General features: G+C 42.8%; 3 protein-coding genes across 9 annotated transcripts in view; 1 reads left to right on the top strand and 2 right to left on the bottom strand.

The window, feature by feature from the left end:
• Positions 1–4560, top strand: part of klc3 (kinesin light chain 3) — a 33333-nt gene extending 28773 nt beyond the window's left edge. For 4 of the 7 annotated variants that reach the window (XM_040191685.2, XM_078107628.1, XM_040191600.2 and 1 more), the window contains 6 exons: positions 14–115; positions 866–1039; positions 1313–1412; positions 2294–2474; positions 2576–2642; positions 2929–4560. In XM_040191685.2, coding sequence (XP_040047619.1) covers positions 14–115; positions 866–1039; positions 1313–1412; positions 2294–2474; positions 2576–2642; positions 2929–3015 — 711 coding nt within the window. In that variant the 3' untranslated portion in view covers positions 3016–4560. The remainder of the gene's footprint in view (positions 1–13; positions 116–865; positions 1040–1312; positions 1413–2293; positions 2475–2575; positions 2643–2928) is intronic. The other 3 variants (XM_078107667.1, XM_078107926.1, XM_078107889.1) reach the window with 1 other exon arrangement.
• Positions 4561–4689: 129 nt separating this feature from the next.
• On the bottom strand, positions 4690–13789 carry ercc2 (excision repair cross-complementation group 2). The gene is made up of 23 exons (XM_040191483.2): positions 13619–13789; positions 13375–13474; positions 12705–12782; positions 12560–12622; positions 12356–12469; positions 12078–12194; positions 10749–10865; positions 10394–10517; positions 9889–9985; positions 9000–9133; positions 8736–8904; positions 8461–8579; positions 8148–8217; positions 7751–7820; positions 7519–7620; positions 7227–7290; positions 6872–6993; positions 6585–6677; positions 6226–6298; positions 6061–6131; positions 5583–5726; positions 5353–5496; positions 4690–4961 (listed from the first exon to the last, which is right to left on the bottom strand). Exons 1-23 carry the CDS (start codon positions 13621–13623, stop codon positions 4869–4871), a joined length of 2283 nt encoding a protein of 760 aa, XP_040047417.1. The 5' UTR covers positions 13624–13789; the 3' UTR covers positions 4690–4868.
• Positions 13790–14444: 655 nt separating this feature from the next.
• dnah2 (dynein, axonemal, heavy chain 2) overlaps positions 14445–20615 on the bottom strand; it is a 48615-nt gene continuing 42444 nt past the window's right edge. The window contains exons 79-88 of the mRNA XM_040188008.2: positions 20340–20530; positions 19953–20144; positions 19457–19641; positions 19106–19340; positions 18431–18582; positions 17748–17862; positions 17445–17621; positions 16997–17071; positions 16653–16803; positions 14445–14705 (exon numbers count right to left, since the gene is read on the bottom strand). Coding sequence (XP_040043942.2) covers positions 14551–14705; positions 16653–16803; positions 16997–17071; positions 17445–17621; positions 17748–17862; positions 18431–18582; positions 19106–19340; positions 19457–19641; positions 19953–20144; positions 20340–20530 — 1628 coding nt within the window. The 3' untranslated portion in view covers positions 14445–14550. The remainder of the gene's footprint in view (positions 14706–16652; positions 16804–16996; positions 17072–17444; positions 17622–17747; positions 17863–18430; positions 18583–19105; positions 19341–19456; positions 19642–19952; positions 20145–20339; positions 20531–20615) is intronic.

The raw sequence follows: 20615 nt of genomic DNA, 5'->3' as shown, positions 1-20615 counted from the left end.
TGTGTTTGTGCAGGTGGCAGCAACGCTCAACAACCTGGCAGTGCTTTATGGGAAAAGAGGGAAATACAAGGAAGCGGAGCCGCTGTGTAAAAGAGCTCTGGAGATCAGAGAGAAGGTGAGAGAATACGCTCATTTTTATTACTAAACACAGAACACAATTTGTTACGGCTATACCATGAATATATCTTTTTATGACATGACAATATGGCTTAACATTAGCATTGCGTCATTGGACAAGTATACATATTGAAAACAAACTCCCTGAGGACCTCCTGTCACGTGATCTCCTCCCAATTGTATTTCCAAACGTAAAAAGAACCCTTTTAAAACGGAGTCCAGTAGAGACCTTTTTGGAGTACACTTGACATTTACGGTTGTGCTCACAGGCCCCTGAGGCTAGTGGTTGTCCACAGTTAGCAGGACAACTTGGTTGGCGTGTGAACTGGTTCAAATGCGCGTGTGTCACGGTCAATGCGTGCGGCCTTAAGAACCCTGCAATGAGTTTATTATTTTAGATGTGTTTTGAGAAGTTTACTGTAACGCACGCTCTCATCCAGCCGTGGAAACTCTACTGGCTGGCTACCGTCGCCAGCAGACAGAGCAGGCAGGTCCGCGTGGACCTCTGCCCTCACCTCACACGAGTCTTTATCTCCAGACACAACTTGAATCGCTTAACTCTCGGACGTTTAGCCTGCTAACTTAGCTAAACTGAGACGGCTAAACCAAGGAAGTGCACACGTGTCACGTCGTCGCGGTCTGTAGTCCGTGCACAGGAACCACCGCTGGCACCGACCACCTTCACCCCTCAACCCCCAATGTGTCTTCCATGTAATCATCATTGAAATAATGTGTTTTCCCGCCTCAGGTTCTGGGCACAGACCACCCGGATGTGGCCAAGCAGCTGAACAACCTGGCTCTGCTGTGTCAGAACCAAGGGAAATACCAGGAGGTGGAGCAGTACTACGAGCGCGCTCTGGACATCTACCAGAGCAAACTGGGCCCAGACGACGCCAACGTGGCCAAGACCAAGAACAACTTGGTGAGCGGACACCTTGATGTCATGTCTGATTAATGCCAAATATAAAATATGCCCTGTAGTTGGCGTCATTACGGCCATAAGGTCTTTCATTACTTTACATTCATTTAGACAGAACTTTTCATCGAAGTGTCAGTAGATGCATTTAACTATGTGGATACAAATCCAAATATGTAGTAGTCAAATACACTTGACTGCCTCACATATTTCTATATGTTATACATGTAAATTGTGAAGACCTAAGATCTACCTTTGTGTGTCTTTGCTCTCTGTCAGGCGTCATGCTATCTGAAGCAGGGGAAGTACAGGCAGGCTGAAGCCCTTTACAAGGAGATTCTGACCAGAGCCCACGAAAAGGAGTTTGGCTCTGTAGAAGGTGCAAAACTGTTGGTTTTTCTAGTTTTTTTGCTGCAGCATTATTATATATTTTGTTGAAGGCTTGTCATTTTGGTTTGTTTCATGTCTGCATGAACCATCGCTGCATTTTACAAAGATTTGAATGAAACTTAAATAACACTAAATATTTTATTTCACAACCTGGGTCTTGTTTTTATCGTCATTTTCATTTGTCATGATGACTTTTACAAATACAGTAAAATGCCCCTTGGAGGGCTGAATATATCTGTGTGGATGTTTTTCAAAAACTTTTAGAATGATGTTGAAATACAGTCATGACTAGCTGAAGCCCCGCTATGTCAGCTGTGCTTTTATTTATAAGTAGAAATATATTAAATACTCAACATGCATTTATGTAAAACACCCAAACTCTTTCTTATGGAGATATTTACAAGTCAAAAATACTGAAATAGTATCAACATGGCAGCTTCCACAACAACCTCTTTTTGTGAAGTTTGAGACGCTGCGTTTTAAGGCTGCTGGTACACGCCGGGGAGACATTGTGTCTATACAATTATTTTGTGACTTAACTATCATCTACCAGATACTAAAGCGCTGTGGATTTTATATTGACAAGGCCAAGTGACTGGCAACGTGCTCCAAAATGTAGCTGGGTCGTCCTTCACCCATCCGTGTTCAATGAGAAGAAGAGAGGGAATCACCAGAGGCTCCATGATACAATATAATCATGATGGTTGTTCCAATACGCTCTCATTGTTGGCTCAAACATTGAGATATGCTGAGAACTTCATTGTATTTGCAATGATAGTTCATATAAAAGATTGATCCTCTTCATCCATGTATCAATATTGCGATGCTACGCTGCATCGACTCAATGACCACACTATGTCCGGGCTACAGGCGATGGTCGTCCCAGCTGGTCCAGCGCGGAGGACACCGGCTGCGGACAGGATGGACTCAGTAACCTGAAGCGCAGCGGCTCCTTCACCAAACTCAGAGAGTCGATTCGTAGAAGCAGCGAGAAACTGGTCCGCAAGCTGAAAGGAGTCGGAATGGAGGAAACTACCCCGAGGAATGCTGGGTAATGTTCTGCTACAAAGGTGGTTTTGTGTGTGTGTTTATTTGAGGGTGTTGTGGCAGTTTTATGAAAGGGGTTTATTTGATATTCCGCCCTGCTTTCAGAATGAAGAGGGCGAAGTCTCTGAATGTGTTGAATGTGGGAGCCATTGAGAGTCCGGATGGGGCCCAGGTGAGCCGACCAGTTTGACAGGGATTCATTCTTTAAGTCGTAAATGGGGCTGATTCTCACAGTTTATAATTCAATTTATTTTACATAAACAATATAAAAGACTTCTTTGCTAACAGGCTAGTTAGACATGCTGTCTAAACACCAAGTTTTAACAAAGCCCACTTTTGTATCCCAGTTACAATTGAAATACTGACATACGAACGGGTCCTCGTTACGTCTCTGACTTCCCTTTGACTTTAGCCGCTCACTCGTTGACGTCCTTTGTCTCTTTTTCTTTCGTGATCAGCAGTCGACCTGTTTGACAGAAGTTCGCGCCCTGAGCTGCAGCACACAGAGCTTGACCAGAAGAGGTTCGCTCGGTGGATCCAGCTAACACACACTGGAAAAATGTACACGAATATATCCTACACCACCGTGGAGGCCCCACCGTGGGTCCCCTTAGAGAAATCGAAGATAGTTGTGGAGATGGTCAAAAATCTCATTTATTTACTAAAAGTAACGGTAAATGAAAGGATTTCTTGGCCATTGAAGTGTCTCCAACAGTGTGCTCACACACATATCTATATTGCACTATAACCTTTCCTTCCTGTTCACTTGAAACTCAATATCATTCCTTTCTGAATTTAGGTTAGAAACAAGCAGTTTCCTCAGAATTTAGAAGAAAAGAATCATGTTTGACTATTTAAACTACACAAGAATTTATACCGTTTACAAGGGGATTTCTTAAAGATAAATAGGCACATTACAGATTATCTTTTTGAAATGTGTTGACTATAAAAATGTAATTGTTACACTTGATTTAAGACGAGGATGTTGTGCTAAAGTTTAAACTCTCATTTACCGTAGATGTGTGTTGCCGTTACAATGAGAACGTCACTCCGCTTATAGAATTTGTGTCAAAGCAAATCATAAAACTACAAGTGCGTTCATTTGAGCTGTTTTACGAAGGTCCAGTTTTCACATTACAGGAATACATTTAATTTTAATTAAGACAAAAACGCCTCTTGCACATAATGAATGCAAATATCTGACATGTTAGATGGTATTTTTCCTAAAATAAATGATATTTTTGCACATTTTCAGTTCCCAATAATAACACATTGTATTTTAGCGCTTTGAGTGGTCAGAAGACTAGAAATACGCTATACAAGTACAGTATTTATAGATATATTTTCATTGCACTAAAGTCACAACACATTTTTCTGAAGTCGTCAGGATAAGTTGTTTCATGCCTGAGTCAGTCGGAGCTCAACATTGTTCATTTTAACATAATCCACAAACATTTCCTGAAATCGCTGAATTGAGCCGTTTACTCAGACACACATTTCTGCTGTCAAACGCTGACATATAACGCTAATGGTGAACCTGTTACTGTCAAACCACAGATACAAAGTCCTGTAGACCCTAACGGCCGTAGAGACGAGCTCAACTAACGTGTCTATTTTGTTTACGCTTGTTACCTGAAATCAACTCACTAATATACATTAATGAAATAGCTTATAATGTCCGGTGTATTTGTGCTCTTTTTTTAGTTTGTTATAACCATCATTACTTTAACTAGTTGTTTTAAAGTTAATATGCAATAGCAATAAATAACTTATTTTAAAAACTTCATCTTTAAGAATGCTGAAAGTAGAGATACTGATTTAATGACATGACATTTTTCCACAAAACTCCGATCTTACATTTTATCTTCAAACATTGTATATTATCATTTTAAAGATGCATTTTCCATGACGTAGAACTGCATTTGCTGTGGTAGAGAATGGGATCATTAGTTTACTCTAGAAACTACAGTGTTTATGAAAAACATTACATCTAAAATGGGGAGAATTTGAAATATTAATCTCATGATATTGTGTATTTGGTAAATGAACGTTTATTTTATATTTGAGCTGTAATAAAATTACTAAAGGTCTGTTAGTCTGGGAATGTTTATTTATCTATAAGGGCTGCTACTTTAACTCTGCTTGGATAGCATATAGTCAGATTATTTATTTATTCATGTATTTGCTTTAGGCAGGATTGAGAGACAATGAAAAACAAGTTAACTCACCAACTCAAACATTTATATTTGAACAGATTATTCAAGTTCAGTATAAAATGTGACTGTACAGTGGCAAAACAAACATTAGTCTTCTCTGTATGACAGATGCAACATGTTGATCCACAAGTTCTTTAATATTGCTCGTCTTGTGTACGATATGCGTCGAAAGGAACAATCTGTCAGGTCTGGTGAGCGATCTGACTAATTTTCTTTAGCATCTCTTCTGACTCCAGCTGCTCGAGAGTCAACAGCGAGAGGCCCAGCTGGTCCTCCTGGAGAGGAAAACGAAAACGTGATGCATCCAGCCACAAAACCCAGTAACGTCCTGCACGCTAACATGCTGCGACGGACACGAGGAAGATTGCACATAAGTCCTCTCTGGACTTTTGCTATCTCACAAAGATCGTCAAATGTTTATTCTGTGATCACTAGACATCGTTAATTATGCTGTAAAATTATCACTTTGACAAAGCATTGTGTCACAAGATCTAATTTAATTTAACTAAATTAAAACACTTTACCGTCCAGCCTGTGGCCTTTTGCACTAAAGAGGTAAACTTGCTAGTTTACTTTTAGCGTTTATATTCTTTTCAATTAGTTGTGCCTGTAAACTCCCTTACGTCGGCCACCCGGGATAGCTGCAAAATGTGTGGTGCGTCGTACTTGTCTGAAAGGCTGCGCCATCTGTCGCAGAAAGTGCTTGGAGAGCTGCACCGTCTCGTCCACGGTGAGGTTCAGACTGCCGTCGTTGATGTGTTCCTGAATCCAGCGAGGCAGCTTCCCCCGCTTGTCTGCACGGGCGTAACGCTGCGGACGGGACAGGGAGTCGCTCACTCAATCAGACGCTCGACCGCTGCTGTGAAGCTAAAGGCCGTGACGCCGTATTCACGCACCTTATCGGCGAAGATCATGATGCCGTAGTCGGTCTTGCCTCGGATGACTCTGCCCACACACTGGGCGGCGTGACGCATGGCGTCAAACGTGAGAAAGTCGTTCTCTCTGATCTGAAACTGATCGCGGAGGTACTCCAGACGAGCCTGAAACAGATTGTAAATCTTATCAATGTTAAACAGTGAAGGGAAAAGCGGTTCAATAATTCATTTTGCTGTTCAGATTTCCGGCACTATTATAAATATTCATCTCTAATGCATGACAGTCTTTCCTCATCTATAAAATGTGATCGATTGCGTTGTGTTAAAGGCGCCACTATGACTTGATTGTCAAATGGATAAATGTAACGTAATATGGCTTAAATACATATATAATAAATAGTTTGATTTTTACAGAAAATATATTGTTTAAAATCAGGCTGACTGACTCACATGGCACACGACATAAATAAAATTGTGATAATATAATAACAGGTCTGACCTTGAGGATGCGACTCTGGGTGTAAACATACGGAACTCCAAACATGATGACCGCTCGGCCAAAATGGTGCACTGAACCGAAAACAGGAAAAGATTAAAAGCATTTATTTAACACTTTCTCTAAATCCGTATTTTGTCTGTACCCGTAAGGCAGCGTGTGGCCTACCAAAGTCTATTCCTTCAGAGACCTTCCCCCGGGCCACAGACAGGAGGATGGCTCCTCTGCCGTTCTCACATGCCTGACAACAACAAATGTCAAACGTCAAAAGTCTGCAACAAAAGACTTTATTACTTTTTCCGTAGTTATCAATTAATCCCTTTGAGGAATTTACACAAATTGACAACCTCTGAAAATAGATTTCCTTTTTTCTTGATTGTTATACATAGAGTAGATTATTATGGACTGAGAAGCGAACAGGCGTCGTGTCATCCATCCATTTAGCACCTGTCTGTATATCCCAATTACAGACGTCTGTGACCATGATAACAATATGCATAAAAAGGTGCATGACCGGAGTCTCTGACCTCCTGGTACTTCTCCAGGGCCATGCTGGTCTCTGCAGCGTCCGGAGTCTCGATGAAGATCAGCTTGTTTCTCTGGATGTTCTCCAGGATGCCCTGCAGATAAACAAAAACACATGAACACAATGCGTTGGGCTAAATGCTTGGTGACACAAATAGTTTTCCTGTTCAATAAAGCAAACATTTTTAGACGTTATTATGATTGTTATCATGGTCATAAGTGAGAAGATAAATTAGGATCGATCTTAATAAGAACCAGCAGCCTTCCGGGTGTCCGTCCACACACTGACCTGCTCATACCAAGATGCCACTATGTTCTCCATGTACACGTAGCTGGTGAAGAACGCCACGATGCCGTCGGGAACTATCGCAGACATCTCTAGGAGTAGGTTGCCATAGTTACGAATCACAGCTGTTAACAAAAAGAAAAGGGAATCACTCATTTAAGAGAACAGATTTTTTTCAGTTCTGTAAAAGCCTATAAATGCAACTCTAAAATACACACACACACACACACACACACACACACACACACACACACACACACACACACACACACACACACACACACACACATATATATATATATATTGTGGGGCCTCTAAGACACTGTACTGTAATAAATAATAAGACATTTCTACTCACCAAAGTCTTCTCTGGTCTCAAACTTTGAGCTCAAGGCCACTTGATCATTTCCCCTCCCAACAATCTACGTGGGACAAAACAGAAGGACAGTATTTAACAATTCTGCATCAATATATATATGTGTGTAGATGTGTATAAATGTGGTGAAAGTCTTTAATGTTGTCAAGAATACAGTGTTTTTTTATGTCAGAATTGTGATTTTCAGCCCTTCTCTCGTTCCCTAATTGCTTTTGCGAGTATCTGTGTGTGTGTGTGTGTGTGTGTGTGTGTGTGTTGGAGAGTAGTTACACACTAGAGGACAGAGGCAGGTCCGTGCCAGCGTCATGGTGAAGGACGCCATGGTAACGGGGCGGAAGTCAAGGATTCGGGGATAGATGTCCAGTGGAGAGAGAGTCTGAGGAGGTCAAACAGGAGTTCATCAGGTTAAAATACATACTGATCCTTTTTTTCCCAAAATGCATAAATCTTCATGACTGTTGACTGAGCAGTGAAAACACCCAGAGACGACTCACTAACTAACTTACCCCTGAGGTGATGATCACTGACTGGAATCTTTGAAAAACAGGTTTGATGGCAATAGAGGGGTCCATACAACTGAGAGAGGATCAAAGATCAGAACAGTCATATTTCTGAGAGAGTGAATATTGGATATCAGCAGTCTGCACTCGGGGGGCCACAAAGTGAAAGTGTCAGTGGGCGGCCTTCCTTCTCATCGTGGCTGTAACAAAGTCAGCCAACGCAGGCCATTTAACAAACGTTCTTTGATGTTTTATATGCAGGTTTACAAAATGCACACATCAGACAATAAACCTGCACTCATTTTCCAATAATCACTGGACTGGGTTGAGAAACAGCAGCAAAGGGACAATAAGCAATGACACTTTCCAACATTAACAAGTGTATCTGTGTATTTGCGCCCACCTGAAGTGCAGCACGGGGTTTGCGATGGTTGGAGTTCTGTCCTCAAAGGGCTCAATGATTATGGTAAATCCTTCAGACAGACGCAGAGAACAAATGTTTAATAAAGTGCACCCATAAACCTACAACCAAGAGGAGTCAACAAAGATCTACCACACATCCCACTACAAGCACAACGTGGGTTAACTAGAAAGATGCAATCAGCACCAGCGCACGTCTGCCTGAGGTCCTTAAGCACGCAGACAAAACCCAGACAGACACCGAGGGGCCCAGTCACTCGCGGACTGCAGCCGCTGCTCCGGCAGTGTTTCGATACCTTGGCTGTATGTGCTGACCAGGGTGGCAAAATTAGAGATCAGGGTGACAGCGGAGAAGTCTGCGATGTCTGCGATCTCCAGAGTTCTCAGTAACGACTGTAACCGTTCTGAACAGAACCTGGAGAGGAACACAGCACCAGGGAACAAGGCAAGGGGTCGAGTGAAGGTGGAGACTGATCAAGTGAATAAGCAAGAAAGTGAGCGAGTACACGGTGACTTGAGACAGCAGAGTATTCAGGGACCGTTTTAATGCACTCTTGAGGTTGAGACTGACCTCAGAGGCTTGCGGTCGATGCAGACTTTGTCAAATATGTCCTTGAGGAACTGCGGGGTGCTCTCCTGCACAACATGATGGACTCTCAGACGGGACTTCAGATACTCCAGGAAACGTTTCAGGAAGCCAACAAAATGCTCTGCTGTGCGAATGGTACCAGGGACCGCCTCTGTGTGGGAGAGCCACAGAACACGCACTGATAGTGAATTCAAAACTCAATGAAAAGGATGAAAAATCAAGACAAGATGAATTCGACGGCCGTACCTTTAAGAATCTCATCGGGTAACACAGGATTCGCGAGGTAGACGTCCGTTTCCCTGGCAACATTGGCTTCCTTCAGCCCCTCTACTAGACGCCTGTACTCCATCTTCAATTTTTCAGCATCAGTCTCCTTTATCCTATCAGAGGGCACAGAATGTGGAGCAAAGATGGCAACAGGAAGTTGATGAACTCCATGTGGAAATAACAAATCTGTCCCAATTCCAACATTTAATCTTTCAAGAGGGTTGAACAAAAACAAAGTGAACTGTTGTTACCTGTAGATCTGATTAACAGCAGACAAATAAAGACGTTTATTTAAAAAAAGTTATCTTTTCAACATAAATAGTAGTTAATTATTGGTGCATGTTCAGTAATATTTGATGCTAAAATACAAAATAAACATTATAAAAACTGGTGGGAGTGTTCACAGTAAAGAGGTAAGTATAGAAAGGTATCACTAATTTAATTATGTTGTGTCATCTGTGTTGATTTTAAGCCATGAATTTGACTGGCAGTCAAATCCTTATCTGTCCAAACTTCAGGAAGTGTATCACTGTACTCAGGTATTCTCATACCGCCCCATTGAAGTAAACGCTTCTACCAGTCAGCTGAATACCGCGGCGGGAGGGGGGGGGGGGGGACACCCTCCTAAACGTGCCGCATGAACGTCACCGGCCTCCAAAAAGTGTGCGACAGGATGTTCAAGAACCACTTCATACGCTGGTATCTCAAGCGGACGTACAAGCAAATAAACGGTCTCCATGGAAACTGTAGAATTGTGCCGCTGTCAAATCTCCTTCAATGAAGCAAATGCCCTCACGTTCTTTTCCCAGCTAAGGGACCTTTGGAAGGACTCGGAGACGGAAGTGTCACACCTCACAAAGGCTCTTACTTTTGGATGGCGTTGTGAAGCGTGTCCACGTTGCCCTGGCAGCGGTCGAGTGTTCGTCTGGTGATGTTCACACTCATTGAGTCGATGCACACATTGTCTGGGTAGAAGACAGGAGGAAGATGAAAAGAGAAGGTTAATGAAGAGACAGGGCGGGGGGGGAGCTTTATCATATTGTATTATGTTATTACGTGAATGTAGGTCAAACTCTTTTAAATCATAGATTGTATTTCTTCTATACGTTATATGAATACACACAACAGTAAGCGTAATTACTTAAACACTAATTGAATTATTGTTACATTGTTAGAATCAGGTTCCTTGCAAAGTAGGTTTTCACACACATGGAATTTGCTTTGACTTTTGGTGCAAGAGAAAATAACAAAGAATCAAGCACTGCAGGGCCAGGAAACATTCAATGGACAATATAAACATTTACAACAAAACCTCCAAAAATGATCAAAGAAAATATGTTCAATGTTATTCGACATGTTGAATTATACATCACCTATGTTGTGGGCCTCATCAAACACCACCACAGACTTCTTGGCCAGTTCTTTGGACACCAGGTCAGCGATCTTTGGGTCCAGCAGGTAGTGGTAACTGTACACCACGATGTTGGCATGCAGGAGCTGAGAGGGAACCGGGTCAACAGGACACGGTCAGAGTTACAACAGCAACCTTCGTGACCAACTTTAGGACATGATGTGGTATTTCCAGTAAAGAACAACCGCGTCACATTATTTCCAGATTGGATTGCCAAGTGGTCCATCACCAGATGTTAGCCGTGAGAAGAAACCAGCTGTGATACTAACAAAGCTTCTCTTCGCGCCGAGCTACTCGTTGTGTGTAGAGCGACGTACCGAGTAGCGCGCCAGATAATAAGGACACCAGCCTTTCCTCCTGCCGAAGTCCTTCAGGTCGTCCAAGTTGTAGATGCCGGCGGGGAGAGGCACCTGCCGGCCGACTGCATCGAAATCCTGCGGACACCAACCGGAACGAGACGTGGTGACGAGAGCGGCAGAGAGGAATGTGCACCTACTGCTGGCTACCAAGCAAGAGGAATCACGTGCACTCGGTTTCGGGCTTGAAAGGCTATTTGGGGAGAATCCTGAAAGCATCCAACATGTAACTGTATAAATACCGTTACTCTAAAGCAGCGATTCCCAAAGTGTGGGGCGCGAAGGTACTGCAGGTGGGCCGTGAGAGGTCATTTACAATAAATAAACAAAGTTTTTTAATTTTCAATTTTTAAAAGTTTGAAATTAATATAAAATATGTATGATGCGGCAAATTAGTTATGTGAAACATTAGTTGATGAAGCACAAACAATTTAAACGGACAGATTAATAAAACAATAAGGCTCTCGCTCGAAACGGCTGCTCTTGTCCGCCTGTCGTTGTTAAACAAACGAGGCGCCCTCTTGTAGTATTAAAGTCAATATACCGCATTTTCCGCGCTCCAAGGCGCACTTAAAAGCCTTTAATTTCCTCAAAAAACAACAGTGCCTTATAATCCGGAGCGCCTTATATATAAGGATCAATTGGTTAATTACACGGCGCTCAAGGCACATTTTCTGAAACTTAAGTCTGGAATTTTGGCCGTTTTTATTTTTTGCAAAAGCATATAACAGGGAGCTTGAATGTAGTTGAGAACAAGACTTTGCAAGGCCAGCTCATCTGGACCCTTGATGCAGCTACATGTATACAGCAGGCTAACCTTTTACAGCAGTGAGAGTCAGACGCATGTATATCCACACAAAGGTACACCTCCACCCTACCATTCAATGGGGGCCGTGCCACATTCGTATTTTTGTTGTTCAATGAAAGAATAAAGTTCTTCTTACAAATGGGTTAAGTCAAAAATGTAATTTTAAAAATGTGTATTAGAAATGTTTGCATGCATGTTGCCTTGTGACAAAACAAAATGCATGACAAGGTAAATACAGTTAAATTACCCCAAAATATCTAGTAAAAAATACATCTTTAGGTACAAATAATGATGCTTCACACTAAATAATTGATATTAAAGTGTGATGGTACAATTTTAACACAAACCACTCCCTAATAATGTAATAAGGTATCATCTGTGGGTTATTTGAGGATATTATCCGTACACCTGCCTTGTTTACCTGCCCTTCAGTTGAAAGGCACCAGCTGGTCAGAAGTGGAAGCATTCGGGCGACTTCTTACCTCATAGAAGCGACACACAGGCACGTCGGGGTCGCTGTGGCGCTGTGCGCGGATGTACGAGGCCGTGAGTGTGTGGCACTTCCCATCAACCTCCTTACCGAAGCGCAGAGCGCTAACCTGGAGAGGAGCAGGAGGATGCATTTAATCTGAACCTCACGATGTCGTTGTAGCTCAAAAAGACAACGCGGGACAGTTTGAAACGTCCACGCCAGTGAGTTTGTGCTTTGCCCCGTGTTGTACGTGAGGTCCGGACTTTGCGGTGCACCGGCTGTTCGTACCTCGGGGTGGATGCAGAGGTTTTTTCTGGAGGAGAGGGCGAGAGCCATGAAGTTGTTGCTCTCACCAGTCTGCTTAGAATAATACTCCATCAACTTCCGCAGCTCCTCCACAACCTGAGAGGACAAATGTCTCTAAGATGTACTCTTTGATTTTTACTTTTTAAACTGTGGGGGAAGTGTTATTATGTTTTCACATTGACTCGCCTTCTCAATTTCTGGAACAGTTCTGGAGCAGTATATCAGCTTGGTCACTTCCAAAGGTGAGGCCTGAGCGAGCGGGAGGGACAGATATATTGAAGAGGGTTCATGTGACGAGAAACAACAAGAAAACAAAAGCAGCTAAACTCACCTTTTGGTAGGCAACAATGAGAGAGAGCAGAGAGATTGTCTTCCCGGTTCCTGATGGCATCTCCAGGACTCCATGACCCTGGTCAGAAAAAGAGACACATCAAGTGGATGTTGTGAAGCTGTCCTCCCGTAAAAAGAAACCAACAACTTTAATTCTCCCCCATTTGATTAGTTGGTCACCAGCTTTTAAGAGACAAACTCAAATGTGTCGCTGTATATTTGTGTACAGAATGTGCTCTGGAAAAGGGACACAGCCGAGGTGAAGGAAGTACTCAGATCCTTTACTGAAGTAAAAGTACCAATACAACTTAAAAATAACTTTAAATGGGAGTCCTGCTTTCAGAATCTTAAATAAGCATGCAAGTACCATCATCTCCTATCAAAACGTATGAGAAGTACAAGTATTCACCGTGCAGTATGTTCCCAGTCAGTGTACTATTAAATCTGAAGTTTCTGGAGTAATATTACTGCTGCATGAATGCGTTAGTTGTATTTTACTGCGGTGGATGTTATGAAGATCTTTATATCGTGTTATTGTCATATGTGTGTCTAACTCCATATTGTTACAGTGTGTAATATTACTAATTTGAATAAAAACCAAGCTCCGAAACCATCTTCAATCCGCTGTGGACTTCTTTCACCCTGTAAGCGGATAAAGGAGCGCGACCCACCCGGGCGTCCAGAGTCCTCTTCAGCTCGAGCATGTAGGAGTACTGCTCCGGGTAGATGTAGTCGTAGGGGAAGTACACCAACAGTCCCTCGATGTTGAGCCTAGAACAACAACAACAACAAAATCAAGGGACGTCTGCACCAATGATGTGATTGGGGGAGCAATAAACACTGAATAGTTCTTGCTAGCTTCATTACAACAATATCAATTGTCGTTTCTTTTACTCTCGTGATAGAAACACTAACTTCATGTTTGCAACACGTGATTCAGACGCTCCTCTTCTTCTTCTGTCACTTTCGATGTTTACAGATCGTCATTTATAACTTCATAAATGCAAATATAGAGAACAACAAACACGCTGCAGGGATGCACCGACTTCTTCTTCGTGCGTTTTCTACGTCTTTAAGTTCTTGTTTGTTGTTTCCTGACGGTTGTCAAACCAGTTTGAGGCGCGTCACCGCCCCCTGCTGGACTGACGCGGGACCACCACACATTAAGGACATTAAGCGAGGAGGGAATAAACCAAACTGTGCACACAACATGTCTCAACAATGAAGAGTCAATGTCTCGAATCACAGTACATGATACACATGGGTATACATGTCGCCTTGAAGGCTAATAAATGAACTATCTATTAATCATTCTATAGATACAAAATGATTGAGCATTTATATATATATATATATATATATATATATATATATATATATACCCTAAAACACTTTCAAAATGTTTAAATCATTCAACCTATAACTGCACTACAACTTGAAACAATTTGTATCAAATCTTGAAATGATTAAACTACAAATAGCATTTAACCGTGTTGTAAAATAACCTTTTACTTTATTACCTTGTAGTTCTTCACTTTAACAACTTCTGTTAATTCAAAATAAAGGGACAATCTCAACAATCACGAAATTAAATCACAATTAAAACAAAGCACTACACAGTATGTGACAATTTCCTGTGTATGCAAATACATGTTTAAGAGTAAAATAGGGGTCTTTGATGTGTGGTCAAAGAATAAAAATCCATTTATTGCTAGTGCAAGACATTTGAGAAGAACCAGTGTTTGAATTCCAATTGAATGTTCTGTTTATTCAAGCCTTATTTCACAAATAAGAACAACATTTAAAAAAAAGCAGAAGTCAGAAACAGCGTGTGAGAGTTAAAGCCTTCAGTTGTCCACACTCATGAGGAGAGCCGTCCCTCTCTTGATCCAGTGGTCTGGGGTCACAGATCCAGATTTGAGTTCTATACCGACCACAAAGGATGGACGGTCCGCCCCCCCCGAACGTACCGGGTAGTAGTAACACGGACACAGGTACATACCTACACACACATACACAAATAGTCCGATATGAGACAGGAAAACCACGAGGCACGACATTGCAAACTATACATCAATGGAAAAGTTGATTTATTTCTGTATTTCAATGCAGAAAGCGAAACTCATATATTATGTAGATTCATTAATGATGATTATGAGTTACAGCTAATGAAAACCCAAAATCCAGTACCTCAGAAAATTATCCATCCATCCATCCATTGTCAAACCGCTTATCCTGCACACAGGGTCGCGGGGGGGCTGGAGTCCATCCCAGCCATCTTCGGGCGATAGACAGGGTACACCCTGGATTGGTCGCCAGCCAATCGCAGGGCTACACAGAGACACACAACCATTCACACTCACATTCACACATCTACGGGCAATTTAGAGTCCCCAATTAACCTGATCCCCAGAGCATGTCTTTGGACTGAGGGAGGAAGCCGGAGAACCCGGAGAGAACCCACGCAGACACGGGGAGAACATGCAGACTCCACACAGAAAGGCCACTGGGCGGAATCGAACCCAGGACCTTCTTGCTGTGAGGCGACAGTGCTAACCACCACGCCACCGTGCCGCCCTCAGAAAATTATTATTATTATTAATATTACGTTGTCTAATTAAAATGACGATTTTTTGTCAGTAATGTTGTCCTACTATAAAGAATGTCCATGTAGAGTAAACACTATGCACTCGGTACTTAGTCAGGGCCCCTTTTGCTGGCGTGGAGGCCATCAGCCTGTGGCACTGCTGAGCTGTTATGGAAGCCCAGGTTGCTTTGGGAGACCTTCAGCTCGTCTGCATCGTTAGGTTCTAGTGTCTCTCATCTTCCTCTTAACGATACCACATAGATTCCCTGTAGCGTTTAGGTCAGGTGAGTTTGCTGGCCAATTAAGCACAATGATACCATGGTCATTAAACCAGGTATTGGTACTTTTGGCACTGTTGGCAGGTGCCAAGTCCTGTTGGAAAATGAACCAGCATCTCCATAAAGCCTGTCAGCAGAGGAAGCCTGAAGTGCTTAAATATTTCTATAACTTTGGACTTGTTAAAAGACAGTGGACCAACATTGGCGGATGTTGTGGCTCCCCAAATCGTCACCGACTGAGGAAACCTCCCATTGTGTGCCTCTCCACTCTTCCTCCAGACTACGGGACCTTGATTTCAAAATGAAATGTAAAATGTCCTTTCATCCGAAAAGAGGACTTTGGACCACAGACATACAGTCCAGTCCTTTTTCTCCTCAGCCCGGGAAAGACGCTTCTGACGTAGTAAAGGAATGTGACAGTTGCAGCCCATGTCCTGGATCCGTCTGTGTGGCGGCTCTTGGAGCACCGACTCTAGCAGCAGTCCACTCCGTGTGAATTTCCTCCAAATTCTTTAGTGGGCTTTGCTTCACAATCCTCACAAGGCTGCTCTTATCCCTGTTGCATGTGCACCTTTTTTCTACCACACTCCTTCCTTCCACTCAACTTTCCATGAATATGGTTGGATACAGAACTCTGTGAACAGCAAAGCTTCTTTAGCAAACACTTTTTGTGGCTTACTCTCCTTGTGGAGGGTGTTTATGACAATCTAGTCTTCCCACTGACTGAACCAGACTGACAGACCATTAGAAGGCTCAGGAAACCTTCATTCAATGTTCAATTTTTTTGAGATACTGAATTTCAGTTTTTTTGTTATTACCGATATGCCATAATCATTGAAATATAAAAGAAAAATGCTTTAAATATATCATCCTGTGCGTAATGAATCTTTATAATATACATGTTTCCCTTTTTGCATTGAATTACTGAGATAAATTGATGACATTCTAGTTCATTGAGAAGCACCTGTGTAAAGACAGATGGAGAAAAAACTAAACCTATAATGAATAATTGAAAATAGAATAAAACAAAGTAAGAGTGGAAGATGGGAAGACAGAGGGTGGGGTGGAAGGGAGAACAACTCACTCTTGGCTGCCTTCTTGCGGTTTTCCACAGGTTTGAAGTGGATGGTGGGGAAGGGACAGACCATCTTCATGGGTTCAGCTTCCACCAGACAGGAGGTCATCTGGCACCAACCAGCCCCCTCCAGGAACAAACCTCGGACATATACTCCATCCTGTTAGGAGGAGGGGGGGGGGGGGTGATTACAAAAACAAATACATTTGGCAGAGTCAAGGATGGAGTAGGAATACAATTGTTATGGACAGTGCACATGATGAGGGAAAGATAATGGTTCAGACCAAAAGTGGTCTGATGTTAAGTTCATTCAAATCTTATTGGGAAATAGAAATGTGTGGGGAGCGAGTCACCTTTGGTGGGTAAGTGAGTAACTTGTCATCCACAGTGGATACCACAAACTCCCAGGACAGCGTGTCCACTGATATCTGGAAGAACAGTTTGACACAATGTTAACTGTTGGATGGATGAGAGGTTAAGAATAATCTACGAGTCAACACAGCGAGAGAAAAGTGATCAGCAGGTTGGGTTTGCAGCACGGGGCTTCTATCTGCGTTTTTAAATGTATTATGTTTGCTTGGAAAATTAAACATGGCAACATTTAAAAATAAAACATTTCAAAACATACATTTTAGCTTTTGGTATCCAAACATTTTCTAGTGTCAGTAATCTTCAGTTGTAAAATAAAAACTGCTTTTATATTTTATGGCTTTCAAAGACTAAAATGCCAATAGAATAGATGTAAAGGTAATGTAGTGACACCGTGTTTCTGCCTGTGCGTGTGTGGATGCGGCTTCTCACGTTGTGCTGCCGAGCACAGGACTGCAGCACGGCTGTGAGGAACCCGTTGGGAAAGGTGAAGCTGGAGAGCCAGAACAGTTTGGGGGGCTGGCACGTCTCTGCCCAGCGCGCAAACTCATTGACCCGCAGGCCGAGGTCCTTGGTCCACGAGGCCAGGGGCTTTAGTGAAGGGTACGCCTAGTAGACGGATAGAGAGAGGGATACATCGATGGTAATTACATGCTTCCAGCAGTTGACAGCCATTCATAGTGCAGGTTTCGAAGCATCGCAAGAAAATTCTCGAGACAGGTGTGGGTCTGGCACCTTCTCCCACAGCGGTGGAACACGGGCGTCATGGATGTACTGGAAAGTCTCCTCCAAGCTGGATGACATCACCACCAATCCTTTGATCCCTTTCTCCAGCTCCGCCTGGGAGGAACTAACACACAAACACACACTGAATGCGTTTACTGGTCGTGGCTGGCCAGACTGGATCTATTGGGATTACTGCATTCAGAGATAGACAGGGAAGGTGATTGGGGGATTGCTACTGATTTGCATCTCAAATTGAGATGCATCTCAGTTGCTAGTCCCTCTTTGTGTAGCAGCTGGTTTTGTTTTACATTGAATTCAGATGCATTTGTGTAATTGGTTTATTTGACATTGCCAACATGGCAATTCTGGTCAAAACTAATTCTGCAGGAATTGACTATGGCAATTGATTTAATCTGGAAAACAAGGAAATGCCTTCACACGTCACTATAGTTTGATCACACTTTAGGTTGTCCACATTTAGGACTGATACTCACACAAATTGCGAATTATATTACGGTTAATTTTTTGGGAATTAAGGCGCGAACGGGTTGACAACCATGGCCATTTAGTCTGCTGCCACTGCTAAATGTTAGCAGCACATTCCTATCCCCATTTATCCAGTTAGTTTCCCTAGACCCACGGCCTGCAGAGATTGTGACAATAAACCCTAAGAAACCCACACACAGACATACATGATGGTGTCCAGCAGATAATTGTATCTCTGGATCTCTTGGAGCAGGACCACATTGATAGGTGAGAGGTTGTCCTGGAGAATGGACCTGGTGCCCTCGTAGTCAATCAGTGGAGGGATCTTTCCACGGATGTCAGCCAACAGCTCTAATACCTGAAGGCACGTAGCAAACACAGTACCAAGCCAGATGATTCACAAATTTACTAGCAAAGAAACTGCCATGCCGGATTATTGTGTCGCATAAAAGTGGACAACTTATAATAGTTCACGCTCGGGATCTTGATAATGCTACAATACACACATACGCCGACGTCCCTCATGCTCCAACAACCAAAATAAACCTATTTTTTAGCAATATTACACTACATTTAAAGCATGTTTAAAGCACGTAGGCCATTGTTATATAACACCCAGTGTCATTAATGACATATGGTTTCAGGGAACATAAGAGATCACTTTTGAGTAATTTCTTTATTGTCCTTATTATAGTCTGAATTCAAAACATCCCAAGTATAGTGTAGAAATTCTATTGAAACTGTTTGAGTTTAGTGTTCTGTTGAGTTTTCTGATCTTTAAAAAAGATCATTAGATTGTTGGTTGCATCTTATGCCCATCCATTGAGTGTATTTCAACTAAATTAGTAATCTCTTCATCTCCGACCATGCTTCTCCCTCACCGTATCTTCTCTACTTGGCCTGGTCCCCGCAGCAGTAGGACTGGTGACCTGGGGCTGCAGGGAGAGCAGGATGTCAAACAGCCTCCTGGTCTCGGCGATCTGGCTGGCAATGTCTGCATTAGGGTGCTGGCCAAACACCCCAGGGACCTCTGCAGGCGGCAGCATGCTGATATATTCCTTGTAGGAAGACTGCGGGCCATCCCGGGGGATATAATAGGATGTCAAAGAAGACAACCTGAGAGATTAAGGAGGTGACAGAACAGTACAGGTAGGGTTTCATGATGGTTTTCAGAAAAATTGGTATACAGTTCCCATTGGAGAGGTTATATTCATCTCATATATATGTCATACTTGAAGAAGGTCTGGCTCACGGCAGCATCACAGAAGTAGTCATTGATGTATGTGGTTAGAAGACGCCTGTCCCACTCGTCTGTTACATGACCTCCATAGTTGACCCCAGCAATAAGGTACTTCAAGGCATCCCAGGGAATCTCGTCGTACGTATCCAGGTAGAGACTGAGCAGATTCTCACTCACCTAGAGGAGGGGGTGGGGGGGCATCAAGATGTTGTTTCAGCATTAACAGTAAGATACAGACCAAGAAATAAAGGAAGTTCTTGTTTTAATGCTGAGGCAATGCCATACTGAACGCCTTTAGTGACCAGTGATAGATGGGAAACGCGGAGAGAAGAGGGACAAAAAGCAGCAAAGGACAGCAACTCAGATTCAATAGTGTCATACGTTTAAAATTGGTTGTCATTATCCTTTCGTCTAACAAACACCCTGACGGGTTGGCCCACACGCCTTCAGCTATCACTGTTCCCTTCAGTGTCAGGTTGAGCTCTGACCTCAAAGTCCGAATCGTTGAATCCATAGACAATGTTCCAGCCCAGTTGTAAAAACTTCTTTCTTTCCAGCAGAATGCTGTGAAAGAAGCAGAGGGAGAAGAGCATCTTCTTGTAGAATTCGGGTTTTGAGCAACGGGTGAACTGAGACTCCGTCACCTGCTGGTACAGACGCTTCATGTTCGCTTTCACCCCCTAAACAACAACAGCATGTTAACACGGTTAACAGAATTATGGAGGTGGTTTTGTGTTGCATGCGTATGATTTTGTAAAATATGTGTAGGCAAATCAAAACGGAATATTCAAAGAACTTCCATGTGACATTTGTATCATGTATGATAAATAGAAGATATGTAATATCTGAGAATTCAATAGTTCGAGCTCATGCACCTTTGGTGGTTCGGTGGTCATCTTGATGCCAGCCTGTAGGATGGTAATAGGAAACCCTGGATGTGGCGAAGAGCTGAGCCATAGTCGGAACTTTGATTGGGGCTCTTGTACTTGTAGCTGCTCCACCAGCTTGTCCAGCTCAGGCATCCATGAGAGAGAGAGGTGGCAGTTGGCAAGAAACACCCAGTGACCTGGTGCAGAGAAACCAAGGGCTTCAGAAAGGCTGATGTAACTTGTTTTGACTGTTTTTAAGTCATGTCTAGTTGTTGTTGGCTA

This window comes from Gasterosteus aculeatus, chromosome 1 (assembly GCF_964276395.1).
Source record: "Gasterosteus aculeatus chromosome 1, fGasAcu3.hap1.1, whole genome shotgun sequence".
Lineage (NCBI taxonomy): Eukaryota > Metazoa > Chordata > Actinopteri > Perciformes > Gasterosteidae > Gasterosteus > Gasterosteus aculeatus.
This window is presented reverse-complemented; position numbering and strand designations above follow the sequence as displayed.